The 15,446-nt window shown below is 40.2% G+C and overlaps 2 protein-coding genes and 1 long non-coding RNA gene across 3 annotated transcripts in view; all 3 read left to right on the plus strand.

The window, feature by feature from the left end:
* The window catches only part of LOC102307648 (beta-glucuronidase), a gene marked incomplete in the record, with an annotated part of 13,336 nt that extends 7,111 nt beyond the window's left edge, over positions 1-6,225 (plus strand). Inside the window, 8 exon segments of the mRNA XM_042223601.1 lie at positions 119-305; positions 1,298-1,450; positions 1,597-1,775; positions 3,045-3,218; positions 3,796-3,880; positions 4,269-4,445; positions 4,527-5,296; positions 5,626-6,225. Of these exon segments, the coding sequence (XP_042079535.1) occupies positions 119-305; positions 1,298-1,450; positions 1,597-1,775; positions 3,045-3,218; positions 3,796-3,880; positions 4,269-4,445; positions 4,527-4,694 (1,123 nt within the window).
* Positions 6,226-6,505: 280 nt separating this feature from the next.
* LOC121814998 lies at positions 6,506-14,843 on the plus strand. Its single transcript, XR_006054721.1, has 2 exons — positions 6,506-6,726; positions 14,254-14,843. It is a non-coding gene; the product is annotated as an uncharacterized LOC121814998 (long non-coding RNA).
* LOC121814997 (beta-glucuronidase-like) lies at positions 9,171-14,843 on the plus strand. Its single transcript, XM_042223600.1, has 7 exons — positions 9,171-9,343; positions 10,639-10,786; positions 11,364-11,448; positions 11,837-12,013; positions 12,094-12,229; positions 12,699-12,863; positions 13,193-14,843. Exons 1-6 carry the CDS (start codon positions 9,313-9,315, stop codon positions 12,848-12,850), a joined length of 729 nt encoding a protein of 242 aa, XP_042079534.1. The 5' UTR covers positions 9,171-9,312; the 3' UTR covers positions 12,851-12,863; positions 13,193-14,843.
* Positions 14,844-15,446: the final 603 nt, after the last annotated feature.

Here is a 15,446-nt window from a genome sequence, read left to right on the forward strand (position 1 = left end):
ACCAACTTTTTTTTTTTTTAGAACTGTGCAAAAACATAGTGAATAGGATCCACATTAATACAATACAGATTGAATGTGCTATTACTATTAGATGTTGCTGTTTCCTCTGCATTGTAGGTCTTGTCAGATACAAAGTATCTGTTCAAGGTGGCTTCAACAACACTCTGAACATTACTCTAATGGACAAAGATGGCCACTTTGTGGCCTCCTCCAATGGGTCATCTGGAGGGCTTAAAGTGGTAGATGTGAAGCTGTGGTGGCCGTACTTGATGCACGAGAATCCAGGTTACCTTTATTCTATGAAGGTAAGGCAACATGCTCACAGGCATGTAGGTGTGTTTCTGCAGTGTGATGTGGTTTGACAATATGGCCATTAGATTTGTGAGGCTCATTAAGGGGGGTTGTTAAGAAGTAATGATCTTTTATTAATTGGTTAGTAGAGTGTAAACAGTGTAAAAATCACAGTTTATGTACCACGAGGAAAAGCGGAAACCAGGATTTTGACTTATCCAGGTAACTTAAGGGTTAAACCTGGGTTTTTGCTATTTTTATTTGGATCTAATGACTTTGTCTTAGAAGCAACTTTAATCTTTGATTTTTTTTTAAATTTATTGTTCTATAAACATTAGCCTAATATGCAAGTTTCAATTCAACTGAAAGTGCCACATTTTCCCTGATTCTTTTATTCACAGCATGTTTTAAGTGCATTATAGATTCTCTGCTGGGGGAATACTTTTTATATTCGCAGCTTGTTAAGCTGTAGCTACAAAAACCACTGAATGAACCCTAAACTGTGTGTTGCATTGTCACAAGAATGTGCGTGTATTAACCTTGTGATTTAAAAATATATAAATATTATTATACTTGATACTAATCTGCTGCTAAACCTCTCTTATACTGGAAAATTGAAATACTAGCAATCACAAAACACACCAAGAATACCTGTTGAGTAAATTAAATATATTTCACTTTAACATGAAATGCTTATGCTAATGTAATGTTAGCTTATTCTTATGCTAATATTAGTAAGCTTCTCAGCAACCATCCTAACATTTTAGTCGGTGTCTTGTTGACATAAACATAATAACATTTTAAATAAATGATGTGCTGCCATGTCTGTTTGAAAGCAGTTTGTGTAATTACGTGGGATCGTGGTTTTGTTTTGAAATCAAATTGGCTATAGAGAATTGCACAGTTCTACTGGTATTGGTGCCAACTGCTACATTTCTGGTGACATCATGTCTGCTGAAGAAGATGTAAAGAACAACATTTCTACCATTTGTACTTTAACCTCTAGGTCCACCTAATAGCAGTCAGTGAGACATCAACATATGAAGATTTGTATACTCTGCCAGTCGGCATCCGCACAGTCAACGTTACCAAGACCCAGTTCCTCATTAACAACAAGCCGTTTTATTTCCATGGTGTTAATAAACATGAGGACTCTGATGTGAGTACCACTAGAGGGATGAAAATACAGGATGACTCTGTCTTATTTGTCTTTGAAACAATGTGTCAACATTAATTTGAATCACAATTAAGATAGACTTAATTTGATGACCTCATCTTTATTTTCCTGGTTTTAATGTGTTGTAGATTCGAGGTAAAGGATTGGACTGGCCCCTAATTGTAAAGGACTTTAACTTAATTAAGTGGTTGGGAGCCAACTCGTTCCGTACCAGCCACTACCCCTATGCTGAGGAGATCCTGCAGATGTGTGACCGTCATGGGATTGTGGTGATAGATGAGTGCCCAGGTGTTGGCATCAAAGACATGTAAGTGTCACTAAACGCATCTCTGTAGCCCATGAGTATGCTTGAGGTCAACAGTGAGAAATTCTGTGTTACAATGTGTGAAGATATGGAGAAACTTACATATTGGTATGGCAATCCTGTGACTCGGCACAAGTAGGGATGGGTACCGGTATCCGGTGCCATGATGGTACCGGTTCTGACATAAACGGTAGTAACCAGACCGAAAAGCAGCGCACATTTCTGTGCTTTATTTCGGTGCTTTTTTTTCCTGAGCTGTGATACACTTCTAGCCAATCATTTTACGTTTCCGAGGATAGTAGGCGGGGCCAGGTACGTACGTTCTGTTAGAGCAGAGCTACAGATTAAAAATGTCCAAGGCGAAGCGGTCAAAAGTCTGGCTGTACTTCACAGCAAAATATGCAAACTCAGCAGCAACAAGTGCTTTAAGCTGATACTGTGATACTGTCAAAGGAGGTAACACCTCAAATCCGATGAAACACCTGGCGACGCATAGCGTTTTTTTTAAAAGCCCAGAAATGCGCCGTATTTGATAGCTTGCTGCGAGACCTCACACCGAGCACATCTACTGCGGGTGGGTTGCCTGTTATCGGACCCGGAGTTAGCAACATCCCCCAAAAACCCGAAGAGTAGAGTCCTGGCCCCTAGCCCTGCCAGTGTAGCAGAAATGATGACGGATGATGATGGCAGCAGCAGCCGTTCTTCTCTGCGTGAGTAGCTTAATGTTGTTCGTGTGTAATTTACGTTGAGTAGGCTAACCACGTTATTACATTAATGCATGTAAGGTGAACTAGCAAACACCGTAGTTACATGCGGCTGTCTTCTTGTTTGATGGCAGATACTCCCTTCACCCTGGCCAAAAAGGCTAAAATGACCAAAGAAAAAGTGGAAAAACATGAGAGGTTTTTGGACAAAGTTTGTGTTTTTTTTCCATTGTTTAAGCACTGCTTCCAGCCAAGAGTGATGCCATATATCCCCTAGCTGCAGAAAAGGCTAACATTGTTATCTTTTTACAAAAAAAACAGCTGAACATGAGAGGTTTTTGGACCAATTTTGTGTTCTCCATTCTTTAAGCACCGGTTTGAGCACCGTTTAAGCACCAGCACCGTTTCAAAAGTACCGGTTTGGCACCGGTATCGGATAAAACCTAAACGATACCCATCCCTAGTTGTACTTAGGTCTTACTTTGCACGTGCTAGCTTTGTCTTGTGGTCTCTGTAGAGCCCAAAAGATGGATTGATCTAAGTTGTTAGTCTTTCAGCTCAGGCTGAGTTGTATCTTTTGTGCCTTGCTGATAGTCGCAGTTTTGCGAAACGCCTCTCTGTCTCACCACTTGGTTGTCATGGACGAGCTTGTGCGCCGGGACAAGAACCATCCCTCTGTGGTCATGTGGTCGGTAGCCAATGAGCCCGCCTCAGAGATGCCTCCTGCTGAATTTTATTTCAAGTGAGTACAGGTTATTTTTCTTTTGAGGTGTAAAGCACTTATTATAGCCACTGTTCAAATAGTCATCACTACACAATCAAGCAACATGATGCCAGATGGTTCAATTTGTTTTTAAACTGTAAATTTAAATGGTAATTCAAACATATGATCTGTCATGCTGAAGGCCTAAGAGAATAAAATAGTTCAGATTAAACTGGTACTTGTGGCTGCTCTCATATTTCACATGGAGTCACCACAGCAGATGGATGTGCTGAGGTTGGGACTACATTGTAGCCACAGCCACCCTGGGGCGCACTGACAGAGGCGAGGCTGCCGGACACTGGCGCCACCGGGCCCTCTGACCACCACCAGTAGGCAACGGGTGAAGTGTCTTGCCCAAGGACACAACGACCGAGACCAAGCCGGGGCTCGAACCGGCAACCTTCCGATTACAAAGCGAACGCCCAACTCTTGAGCCACGATTGATAGAAAAGAAATGTTTTTCTGTCATCGATTATGTGACATTCTAACTATGCATCTGATAATCCTGGTGACTCCTCAGGTATATCAACGTCAACAACATTTGTTTTCCTTGCAGGACTTTGATAAAGCATACCAAAGCTCTGGACCATACCCGACCTGTCACCTACATCACAGACAGTAACTATGCCAGGGACAAAGGGGTGAGCTTCCACAGCCTTCACCTCACTATCAAGAATATATTAAACTAGCAAAAGATGCACAGCACTTTAAGACCACCCTTAAGTAGCAATTTACAATTTAGCAACAAGCCTCCACCTGTGACCCCACCCCCCCCCACCCCACGGGAATCCCTTAAAATCCATGCATGAAGGAATGGCTGTGCGAGTACACAAAGTTTTATGGAAATACATTTTACAATTTTTGTCTAACAACAAATATGCTTTAAGCTTGTACATGAATAATAAAGGAAAGCTCAAGAAGGTGGAGTTCTCTTGTGGCCTTTAAAATATTTTTAAAAAATATGTCGTCATCATGTTGAAGAATACCTCTAAAATATTTTAAATCTAATTTTTTTTTCCCGCCATCTAGGCTCCCTTTGTAGATGTTGTATGTGTAAACAGTTACTTCTCCTGGTACCATGATCCAGGCCACTTGGAGGTCATTCCTATTCAGCTCAACGCTCAGTTTGAGAACTGGTATGGAAAGTACAAGAAACCCATAATCCAGAGTGAATATGGAGCAGATGCACTTCCAGGGCTTCACATGGTAAGAATACACTCACTCACTAACTCACTCCACTCACTAGTCAGTTCTGCACCTTTAACAAGTCTTACTGTCACTTTTTAGGATCCACCCATGATGTTCACTGAGGAGTACCAGAATGCTCTCCTGCAGAGCTACCATGATGTGTTCGACCAGAAGAGGAATCAGTATTTCATTGGTGAACTCATCTGGAACTTTGCAGACTTCATGACATCACAAGGTACTGCAGCTTCAAAATCAAGCAACCTGTAGAACCAGAACTGCTGCTGTTTTTCCTGTTTCTACAGTACTGATAGTATACAGTATAGCCTATGTTTTGTCTAAAGATGAGAGCTCTTTTCCTCCTAGGTGATAATTTATATCAGGAGATTAAAGGGAAACTCAAAAGGAAATCTGGGCTATAAAACAAAATGGCAACATAGTCAAGTTTCTAGATGAACTTCTGTGGAAAGAAATGACCCCTCTTGACATTTTACACACACCATTTGACACACACTACAACTACTGGATTCTACACACTGTCACTTTAACCAATTTAAATCTGCACTGCACAAGTTTTTGCACAAATTGTAAATACCAAACAATTGTCTTAAATTATCTTAATATTTAATACTTAGTACTTGCAGCTTTATTCAGTCACCTTATTATATTCTGCCCTGTAACAATGATATTTAATTGTCTGTCTACAGCAATCCATCGTGTGGTGGGGAACAAGAAGGGTATTTTTACCAGGCAAAGGCAGCCTAAAGCAGCAGCCTTCATCTTGAGGAGGAGGTACTGGAGACTGGCTAATGAGACGTGGAGACTGCCTCCTTGGACTAAATACCCCTGTTCACTCTGAAACTTTGTTGAAGGTAACCAGTCTGGGACATGCTCCGAACCTGCCAATATAATTCCCTCCTGTTGGGCCCCGAGGAGGGAATTCTGTGGGGACTCCACACTGGACTTGCGCATGTGGGGCCTCTGTAATCTAGCCTATGTGGGGCCCAAAGAACTGTTTCTCTTTTGGGGAATTCTGTGGGCACTCTGTCAGCAACCCATAGTGGGCTTGCCAACTTGTGGGCTGTGTTGGTCTGCCCACAGTACCCCCACAAAGGGGATGTTTGCTTGGTGTTGAACACTTTGCTGCAGCTCTTTTACTAATATGTCTCTCTAACTTTTGTATTGTTTTGGGTTTTTTCAGATTGATGCAGAAGACCCATCAAGTCCCACCATGGTGACAGGTGATCCACTACTTGATTCTGTGAGCACGGTAGCAGAACAGACTAATCTTCTGCTGTCGCTTCTGAGGATGCAGTATGATCAGTAGACTCCTGCTCTCACTATTGTTCATCTAAAGTGACCTTGGAGTCATTTTCTATACATTGAGCCCTGTGCTGCTCATTTAAATCCAAAACCTGCTGCTAGTTCAGTCATGGTGATTAAGGAATGTTTTTTTGTTTGTTTGTTTGTTGTTGTTGTTGTTTTTACAAAAAAGAATGACCTCTAAGTTAAAAAAGGTTGTCTCTGAACCATCTTTGAATTATAAGTACTTTAAAGCCTTGTATACACTGCAAGCAATTTGCTCATCGCGCATCGCTTTGAAGCTAAAGGCTCTATGCTTTTGGACATTCCAGATTCAGGTTACCTAGGTGATCCCCTTTGTATTTACTAAAAGGTCAGATGTCAATCAGTGCATTTCTTCACTCTCATTGGTAGTTGCTTCAGTCTCTCGCCCGAAAGTTCAGAAAACAAAGTGGCTATCACCTGCGAAAAATAGGTGATAGCCATTTTTTTTTTTTTTTTTTTTTTTTGCCCAAAGTCACTTGAAGTGCATATCGTTTACTTTCTGTGGTCTCTCATCACCACGTCACTGCAAATCACTTTCAGTGTGTATGCAGCTTTACAAGTATTATCAGCCGTTCCAGTCACTATGAAGTCACCCGCATCAAATAAAGAATAAAAGCAAAGTTAGGCCTGTTTTACAATAAAGAAGAGCTAGTCTTTGCTATCTGATTGTGGTGATAACATTATTTTACATGTACAAAAAAGCTAGAGATCTGATTGTGGTGATAACATTATTTTATTTCTGTTTTATTTTTGCTTCAAAAATCTTTCATTCAAGGCTAAGTAAAGTGAAGATGCATCATCGGCACTGGGACTTGTATCGCGTATGCCTTGCTAGCACCAGGATGAACCCCTTTTTGCCTTCAGAACTGCTTTTACTCTGTAACATAGAGTCAACAAGGCACTGGAAAGATTGCTCATCTATGATAAAAATCTACCATTCCACCACATACCAAAGGTATAGACTGAGATCTAGTAACTTTGGAGGTCATGTGAGTAAAGTGAACTCATTTTCATGCTCAAGAAAACCAGTTTGAAATTTGTGATTTGAGCTGTGTGACATGGCATAGTATCCTGCTGGCAGCAGACCTCATAAGATGGGTAAGACCGTGATCCTGAATGATCCTGAATGGACATGGTCAGTAACTGTACTCAGGTTGGTTGTACCATTTTAAACTGTGCTCAATGGCACTCAAAGGCCATGTCATTAGATACAAGGTGTCATGTGATACATAAAACTGTATAAATGAAAAAGGTTGTACTGAAAATGACTGTCTGGAAGAACATTCTCTTTCTTGCAAGCAGATTCTGATCTTACACTGCATGTTTAACCAGTCGGGTTAGATTCTGGGTCAATTGTTATTCTCCTTTTACAAGTTTCCTTTAGCCGCTATCAATCTTTTTTGGGCCTTTTTAAAAAAAAATTTAAAAAAATCATTTTTATGCCAGTGACATTCAACTGTACAGACTGTCGTTCCTAGTTTGCTGTGATCAGACAGTCGATTAACATTTCTAAATAAAGTATCACACCAACTGCAAAGCAGTTACTTGTGTGTTGTTAATGACTCATGGTATCTTTTAAAAATTCTAAGTAAATGATTAACGAAATATTTAAATGCACATTTACTTTAAATAACAATTTACAAATGAAACTGAAAGGCAAGCAGTACCTGTATGTAATGTAATGTAATGTAAATATTACCTGTGTGTGAGTGAGGGGGGGTACTTCTAAGAGACAATGTCACACACTCAGCCATGGGGTACTTTTGATTTTACTATGCTATTAAATATAGTAATAATATTTTGAAATATGTCAATTAAAAACACAAATAAGTTTATCCCAAAACAACAGTCAGTTGATTAAATATCACAAGTGTTAACCTTATTTCAATACCACGACTGTTTACTCAGAGTTTGTAATTGCAGAGAAATACTCCATTTATTTGGTGCATGTCATTGTTGAGCAGGAAGCTCAGAAAGCCCTTTGGGGCTTAAAAGGTTAATTAGGCCTCTGATATTTATTTATGCTAATTTATAGTTAAATTAATGATAGAAAAATGAAAGCTTAGTCTACTGTTAGCATATTTATTTGAAAGGGCATTGTGTTACTTTGTTTACATAGTAGGATATAGATCACAGTTCTTCATCAGTGCAGCATTTTCTGTAAACTCAGTAAAGGTCTGTGGCTGAATGTAGTGCAGTTTCCACCAGAGGGAGCAGCATGTCGAGATTTCTCACACGCAGCGAGTCAACATTGAGCCAGACGCTCATTCTGACATATGGTTCGAACCCCATTCAACCGAGATGTTGCTCGGAGGGGGACCACCTCCAACATTGATATTGTGACAATGACTCTAATTCTCTCTTTGTCTTAGAAGCAACTTTAATCTTTGATTTTTTTTTAAATTTATTGTTCTATAAACATTAGCCTAATATGCAAGTTTCAATTCAACTGAAAGTGCCACATTTTCCCTGATTCTTTTATTCACAGCATGTTTTAAGTGCATTATAGATTCTCTGCTGGGGGAATACTTTTTATATTCGCAGCTTGTTAAGCTGTATCTTACAAAAACCACTGAATGAACCCTAAACTGTGTGTTGCATTGTCACAAGAATGTGCGTGTATTAACCTTGTGATTTAAAAATATATAAATATTATTATACTTGATACTAATCTGCTGCTAAACCTCTCTTATACTGGAAAATTGAAATACTAGCAATCACAAAACACACCAAGAATACCTGTTGAGTAAATTAAATATATTTCACTTTAACATGAAATGCTTATGCTAATGTAATGTTAGCTTATTCTTATGCTAATATTAGTAAGCTTCTCAGCAACCATCCTAACATTTTAGTCGGTGTCTTGTTGACATAAACATAATAACATTTTAAATAAATGATGTGCTGCCATGTCTGTTTGAAAGCAGTTTGTGTAATTACGTGGGATCGTGGTTTTGTTTTGAAATCAAATTGGCTATAGAGAATTGCACAGTTCTACTGGTATTGGTGCCAACTGCTACATTTCTGGTGACATCATGTCTGCTGAAGAAGATGTAAAGAACAACATTTCTACCATTTGTACTTTAACCTCTAGGTCCACCTAATAGCAGTCAGTGAGACATCAACATATGAAGATTTGTATACTCTGCCAGTCGGCATCCGCACAGTCAACGTTACCAAGACCCAGTTCCTCATTAACAACAAGCCGTTTTATTTCCATGGTGTTAATAAACATGAGGACTCTGATGTGAGTACCACTAGAGGGATGAAAATACAGGATGACTCTGTCTTATTTGTCTTTGAAACAATGTGTCAACATTAATTTGAATCACAATTAAGATAGACTTAATTTGATGACCTCATCTTTATTTTCCTGGTTTTAATGTGTTGTAGATTCGAGGTAAAGGATTGGACTGGCCCCTAATTGTAAAGGACTTTAACTTAATTAAGTGGTTGGGAGCCAACTCGTTCCGTACCAGCCACTACCCCTATGCTGAGGAGATCCTGCAGATGTGTGACCGTCATGGGATTGTGGTGATAGATGAGTGCCCAGGTGTTGGCATCAAAGACATGTAAGTGTCACTAAACGCATCTCTGTAGCCCATGAGTATGCTTGAGGTCAACAGTGAGAAATTCTGTGTTACAATGTGTGAAGATATGGAGAAACTTACATATTGGTATGGCAATCCTGTGACTCGGCACAAGTAGGGATGGGTACCGGTATCCGGTGCCATGATGGTACCGGTTCTGACATAAACGGTAGTAACCAGACCGAAAAGCAGCGCACATTTCTGTGCTTTATTTCGGTGCTTTTTTTTCCTGAGCTGTGATACACTTCTAGCCAATCATTTTACGTTTCCGAGGATAGTAGGCGGGGCCAGGTACGTACGTTCTGTTAGAGCAGAGCTACAGATTAAAAATGTCCAAGGCGAAGCGGTCAAAAGTCTGGCTGTACTTCACAGCAAAATATGCAAACTCAGCAGCAACAAGTGCTTTAAGCTGATACTGTGATACTGTCAAAGGAGGTAACACCTCAAATCCGATGAAACACCTGGCGACGCATAGCGTTTTTTTTAAAAGCCCAGAAATGCGCCGTATTTGATAGCTTGCTGCGAGACCTCACACCGAGCACATCTACTGCGGGTGGGTTGCCTGTTATCGGACCCGGAGTTAGCAACATCCCCCAAAAACCCGAAGAGTAGAGTCCTGGCCCCTAGCCCTGCCAGTGTAGCAGAAATGATGACGGATGATGATGGCAGCAGCAGCCGTTCTTCTCTGCGTGAGTAGCTTAATGTTGTTCGTGTGTAATTTACGTTGAGTAGGCTAACCACGTTATTACATTAATGCATGTAAGGTGAACTAGCAAACACCGTAGTTACATGCGGCTGTCTTCTTGTTTGATGGCAGATACTCCCTTCACCCTGGCCAAAAAGGCTAAAATGACCAAAGAAAAAGTGGAAAAACATGAGAGGTTTTTGGACAAAGTTTGTGTTTTTTTTCCATTGTTTAAGCACTGCTTCCAGCCAAGAGTGATGCCATATATCCCCTAGCTGCAGAAAAGGCTAACATTGTTATCTTTTTACAAAAAAAACAGCTGAACATGAGAGGTTTTTGGACCAATTTTGTGTTCTCCATTCTTTAAGCACCGGTTTGAGCACCGTTTAAGCACCAGCACCGTTTCAAAAGTACCGGTTTGGCACCGGTATCGGATAAAACCTAAACGATACCCATCCCTAGTTGTACTTAGGTCTTACTTTGCACGTGCTAGCTTTGTCTTGTGGTCTCTGTAGAGCCCAAAAGATGGATTGATCTAAGTTGTTAGTCTTTCAGCTCAGGCTGAGTTGTATCTTTTGTGCCTTGCTGATAGTCGCAGTTTTGCGAAACGCCTCTCTGTCTCACCACTTGGTTGTCATGGACGAGCTTGTGCGCCGGGACAAGAACCATCCCTCTGTGGTCATGTGGTCGGTAGCCAATGAGCCCGCCTCAGAGATGCCTCCTGCTGAATTTTATTTCAAGTGAGTACAGGTTATTTTTCTTTTGAGGTGTAAAGCACTTATTATAGCCACTGTTCAAATAGTCATCACTACACAATCAAGCAACATGATGCCAGATGGTTCAATTTGTTTTTAAACTGTAAATTTAAATGGTAATTCAAACATATGATCTGTCATGCTGAAGGCCTAAGAGAATAAAATAGTTCAGATTAAACTGGTACTTGTGGCTGCTCTCATATTTCACATGGAGTCACCACAGCAGATGGATGTGCTGAGGTTGGGACTACATTGTAGCCACAGCCACCCTGGGGCGCACTGACAGAGGCGAGGCTGCCGGACACTGGCGCCACCGGGCCCTCTGACCACCACCAGTAGGCAACGGGTGAAGTGTCTTGCCCAAGGACACAACGACCGAGACCAAGCCGGGGCTCGAACCGGCAACCTTCCGATTACAAAGCGAACGCCCAACTCTTGAGCCACGATTGATAGAAAAGAAATGTTTTTCTGTCATCGATTATGTGACATTCTAACTATGCATCTGATAATCCTGGTGACTCCTCAGGTATATCAACGTCAACAACATTTGTTTTCCTTGCAGGACTTTGATAAAGCATACCAAAGCTCTGGATCATACCCGACCTGTCACCTACATCACAGACAGTAACTATGCCAGGGACAAAGGGGTGAGCTTCCACAGCCTTCACCTCACTATCAAGAATATATTAAACTAGCAAAAGATGCACAGCACTTTAAGACCACCCTTAAGTAGCAATTTACAATTTAGCAACAAGCCTCCACCTGTGACCCCACCCCCCCCCACCCCACGGGAATCCCTTAAAATCCATGCATGAAGGAATGGCTGTGCGAGTACACAAAGTTTTATGGAAATACATTTTACAATTTTTGTCTAACAACAAATATGCTTTAAGCTTGTACATGAATAATAAAGGAAAGCTCAAGAAGGTGGAGTTCTCTTGTGGCCTTTAAAATATTTTTAAAAAATATGTCGTCATCATGTTGAAGAATACCTCTAAAATATTTTAAATCTAATTTTTTTTTCCCGCCATCTAGGCTCCCTTTGTAGATGTTGTATGTGTAAACAGTTACTTCTCCTGGTACCATGATCCAGGCCACTTGGAGGTCATTCCTATTCAGCTCAACGCTCAGTTTGAGAACTGGTATGGAAAGTACAAGAAACCCATAATCCAGAGTGAATATGGAGCAGATGCACTTCCAGGGCTTCACATGGTGAGAATAAACTCACTCACTCAGTGACCTAGTCACATGTCACTTCAGCATCTTTAACAAGTTTTACTGTCACTCTACAGGATCCGCCCATGATGTTCACTGAGGAGTACCAGAATGCTCTCCTGCAGAGCTACCATGATGTGTTTGACCAGAAGAGGAAGCAGTATGTTATTGGTGAACTCATCTGGAACTTTGCAGACTTCATGACTGCACAAGGTACTGCAGCTTCAAAATCAAGCAACCTGTAGAACCAGAACTGCTGCTGTTTTTCCTGTTTCTACAGTACTGATAGTATACAGTATAGCCTATGTTTTGTCTAAAGATGAGAGCTCTTTTCCTCCTAGGTGATAATTTATATCAGGAGATTAAAGGGAAACTCAAAAGGAAATCTGGGCTATAAAACAAAATGGCAACATAGTCAAGTTTCTAGATGAACTTCTGTGGAAAGAAATGACCCCTCTTGACATTTTACACACACCATTTGACACACACTACAACTACTGGATTCTACACACTGTCACTTTAACCAATTTAAATCTGCACTGCACAAGTTTTTGCACAAATTGTAAATACCAAACAATTGTCTTAAATTATCTTAATATTTAATACTTAGTACTTGCAGCTTTATTCAGTCACCTTATTATATTCTGCCCTGTAACAATGATATTTAATTGTCTGTCTACAGCAATCCATCGTGTGGTGGGGAACAAGAAGGGTATTTTTACCAGGCAAAGGCAGCCTAAAGCAGCAGCCTTCATCTTGAGGAGGAGGTACTGGAGACTGGCTAATGAGACGTGGAGACTGCCTCCTTGGACTAAATACCCCTGTTCACTCTGAAACTTTGTTGAAGGTAACCAGTCTGGGACATGCTCCGAACCTGCCAATATAATTCCCTCCTGTTGGGCCCCGAGGAGGGAATTCTGTGGGGACTCCACACTGGACTTGCGCATGTGGGGCCTCTGTAATCTAGCCTATGTGGGGCCCAAAGAACTGTTTCTCTTTTGGGGAATTCTGTGGGCACTCTGTCAGCAACCCATAGTGGGCTTGCCAACTTGTGGGCTGTGTTGGTCTGCCCACAGTACCCCCACAAAGGGGATGTTTGCTTGGTGTTGAACACTTTGCTGCAGCTCTTTTACTAATATGTCTCTCTAACTTTTGTATTGTTTTGGGTTTTTTCAGATTGATGCAGAAGACCCATCAAGTCCCACCATGGTGACATTCACCGGTGTAGGTGATCCACTACTTGATTCTGTGAGCACGGTAGCAGAACAGACTAATCTTCTGCTGTCGCTTCTGAGGATGCAGTATGATCAGTAGACTCCTGCTCTCACTATTGTTCATCTAAAGTGACCTTGGAGTCATTTTCTATACATTGAGCCCTGTGCTGCTCATTTAAATCCAAAACCTGCTGCTAGTTCAGTCATGGTGATTAAGGAATGTTTTTTTGTTTGTTTGTTTGTTGTTGTTGTTGTTTTTACAAAAAAGAATGACCTCTAAGTTAAAAAAGGTTGTCTCTGAACCATCTTTGAATTATAAGTACTTTAAAGCCTTGTATACACTGCAAGCAATTTGCTCATCGCGCATCGCTTTGAAGCTAAAGGCTCTATGCTTTTGGACATTCCAGATTCAGGTTACCTAGGTGATCCCCTTTGTATTTACTAAAAGGTCAGATGTCAATCAGTGCATTTCTTCACTCTCATTGGTAGTTGCTTCAGTCTCTCGCCCGAAAGTTCAGAAAACAAAGTGGCTATCACCTGTGAAAAATAGGTGATAGCCACTTTGTTTTTTTGTTTTTTTGCCCAAAGTCACTTGAAGTGAATATCGTTTACTTTCTGTGGTCTCTCATCACCACGTCACTGCAAATCACTTTCAGTGTGTATGCAGCTTTACAAGTATTATCAGCCGTTCCAGTCACTATGAAGTCACCCGCATCAAATAAAGAATAAAAGCAAAGTTAGGCCTGTTTTACAATAAAGAAGAGCTAGTCTTTGCTATCTGATTGTGGTGATAACATTATTTTATTTCTGTTTTATTTTTGCTTCAAAAATCTTTCATTCAAGGCTAAGTACAGTGAAGATGCATCATCGGCACTGGGACTTGTATCGCGTATGCCTTGCTAGCACCAGGATGAACCCCTTTTTGCCTTCAGAACTGCTTTTACTCTGTAACATAGAGTCAACAAGGCACTGGAAAGATTGCTCATCTATGATAAAAATCTACCATTCCACCACATACCAAAGGTGCTCTATAGACTGAGATCTAGTAACTTTGGAGGTCATGTGAGTAAAGTGAACTCATTTTCATGCTCAAGAAAACCAGTTTGAAATTTGTGATTTGAGCTGTGTGACATGGCATAGTATCCTGCTGGCAGCAGACCTCATAAGATGGGTAAGACCGTGATCCTGAATGATCCTGAATGGACATGGTCAGTAACTGTACTCAGGTTGGTTGTACCATTTTAAACTGTGCTCAATGGCACTCAAAGGCCATGTCATTAGATACAAGGTGTCATGTGATACATAAAACTGTATAAATGAAAAAGGTTGTACTGAAAATGACTGTCTGGAAGAACATTCTCTTTCTTGCAAGCAGATTCTGATCTTACACTGCATGTTTAACCAGTCGGGTTAGATTCTGGGTCAATTGTTATTCTCCTTTTACAAGTTTCCTTTAGCCGCTATCAATCTTTTTTGGGCCTTTTTAAAAAAAAATTTAAAAAAATCATTTTTATGCCAGTGACATTCAACTGTACAGACTGTCGTTCCTAGTTTGCTGTGATCAGACAGTCGATTAACATTTCTAAATAAAGTATCACACCAACTGCAAAGCAGTTACTTGTGTGTTGTTAATGACTCATGGTATCTTTTAAAAATTCTAAGTAAATGATTAACGAAATATTTAAATGCACATTTACTTTAAATAACAATTTACAAATGAAACTGAAAGGCAAGCAGTACCTGTATGTAATGTAATGTAATGTAAATATTACCTGTGTGTGAGTGAGGGGGGGTACTTCTAAGAGACAATGTCACACACTCAGCCATGGGGTACTTTTGATTTTACTATGCTATTAAATATAGTAATAATATTTTGAAATATGTCAATTAAAAACACAAATAAGTTTATCCCAAAACAACAGTCAGTTGATTAAATATCACAAGTGTTAACCTTATTTCGATACCACGACTGTTTACTCAGAGTTTGTAATTGCAGAGAAATACTCCATTTATTTGGTGCATGTCATTGTTGAGCAGGAAGCTCAGAAAGCCCTTTGGGGCTTAAAAGGTTAATTAGGCCTCTGATATTTATTTATGCTAATTTATAGTTAAATTAATGATAGAAAAATGAAAGCTTAGTCTACTGTTAGCATATTTATTTGAAAGGGCATTGTGTTACTTTGTTTACATAGTAGGATATAGATCACAGTTCTTCA

The sequence above is a fragment of the Haplochromis burtoni genome, unplaced genomic scaffold (assembly GCF_018398535.1).
Source record: "Haplochromis burtoni strain Fernald_Lab_line unplaced genomic scaffold, NCSU_Asbu1 Contig_115, whole genome shotgun sequence".
Lineage (NCBI taxonomy): Eukaryota > Metazoa > Chordata > Actinopteri > Cichliformes > Cichlidae > Haplochromis > Haplochromis burtoni.

What these genes read in the sequence shown, in the direction of transcription:
- LOC121814997 (XM_042223600.1), top strand. Translation starts at nt 9,313, where the DNA reads ATGAGTGCCCAGGTGTTGGCATCAAAGACAT. An exon ending in GGTGTTGGCATCAAAGACAT is followed by an intron (nt 9,344 to 10,638) that starts GTAAGTGTCACT and finishes CCTTGCTGATAG; the next exon opens with TCGCAGTTTTGCGAAACGCC. An exon ending in CCTGCTGAATTTTATTTCAA is followed by an intron (nt 10,787 to 11,363) that starts GTGAGTACAGGT and finishes TTTTCCTTGCAG; the next exon opens with GACTTTGATAAAGCATACCA.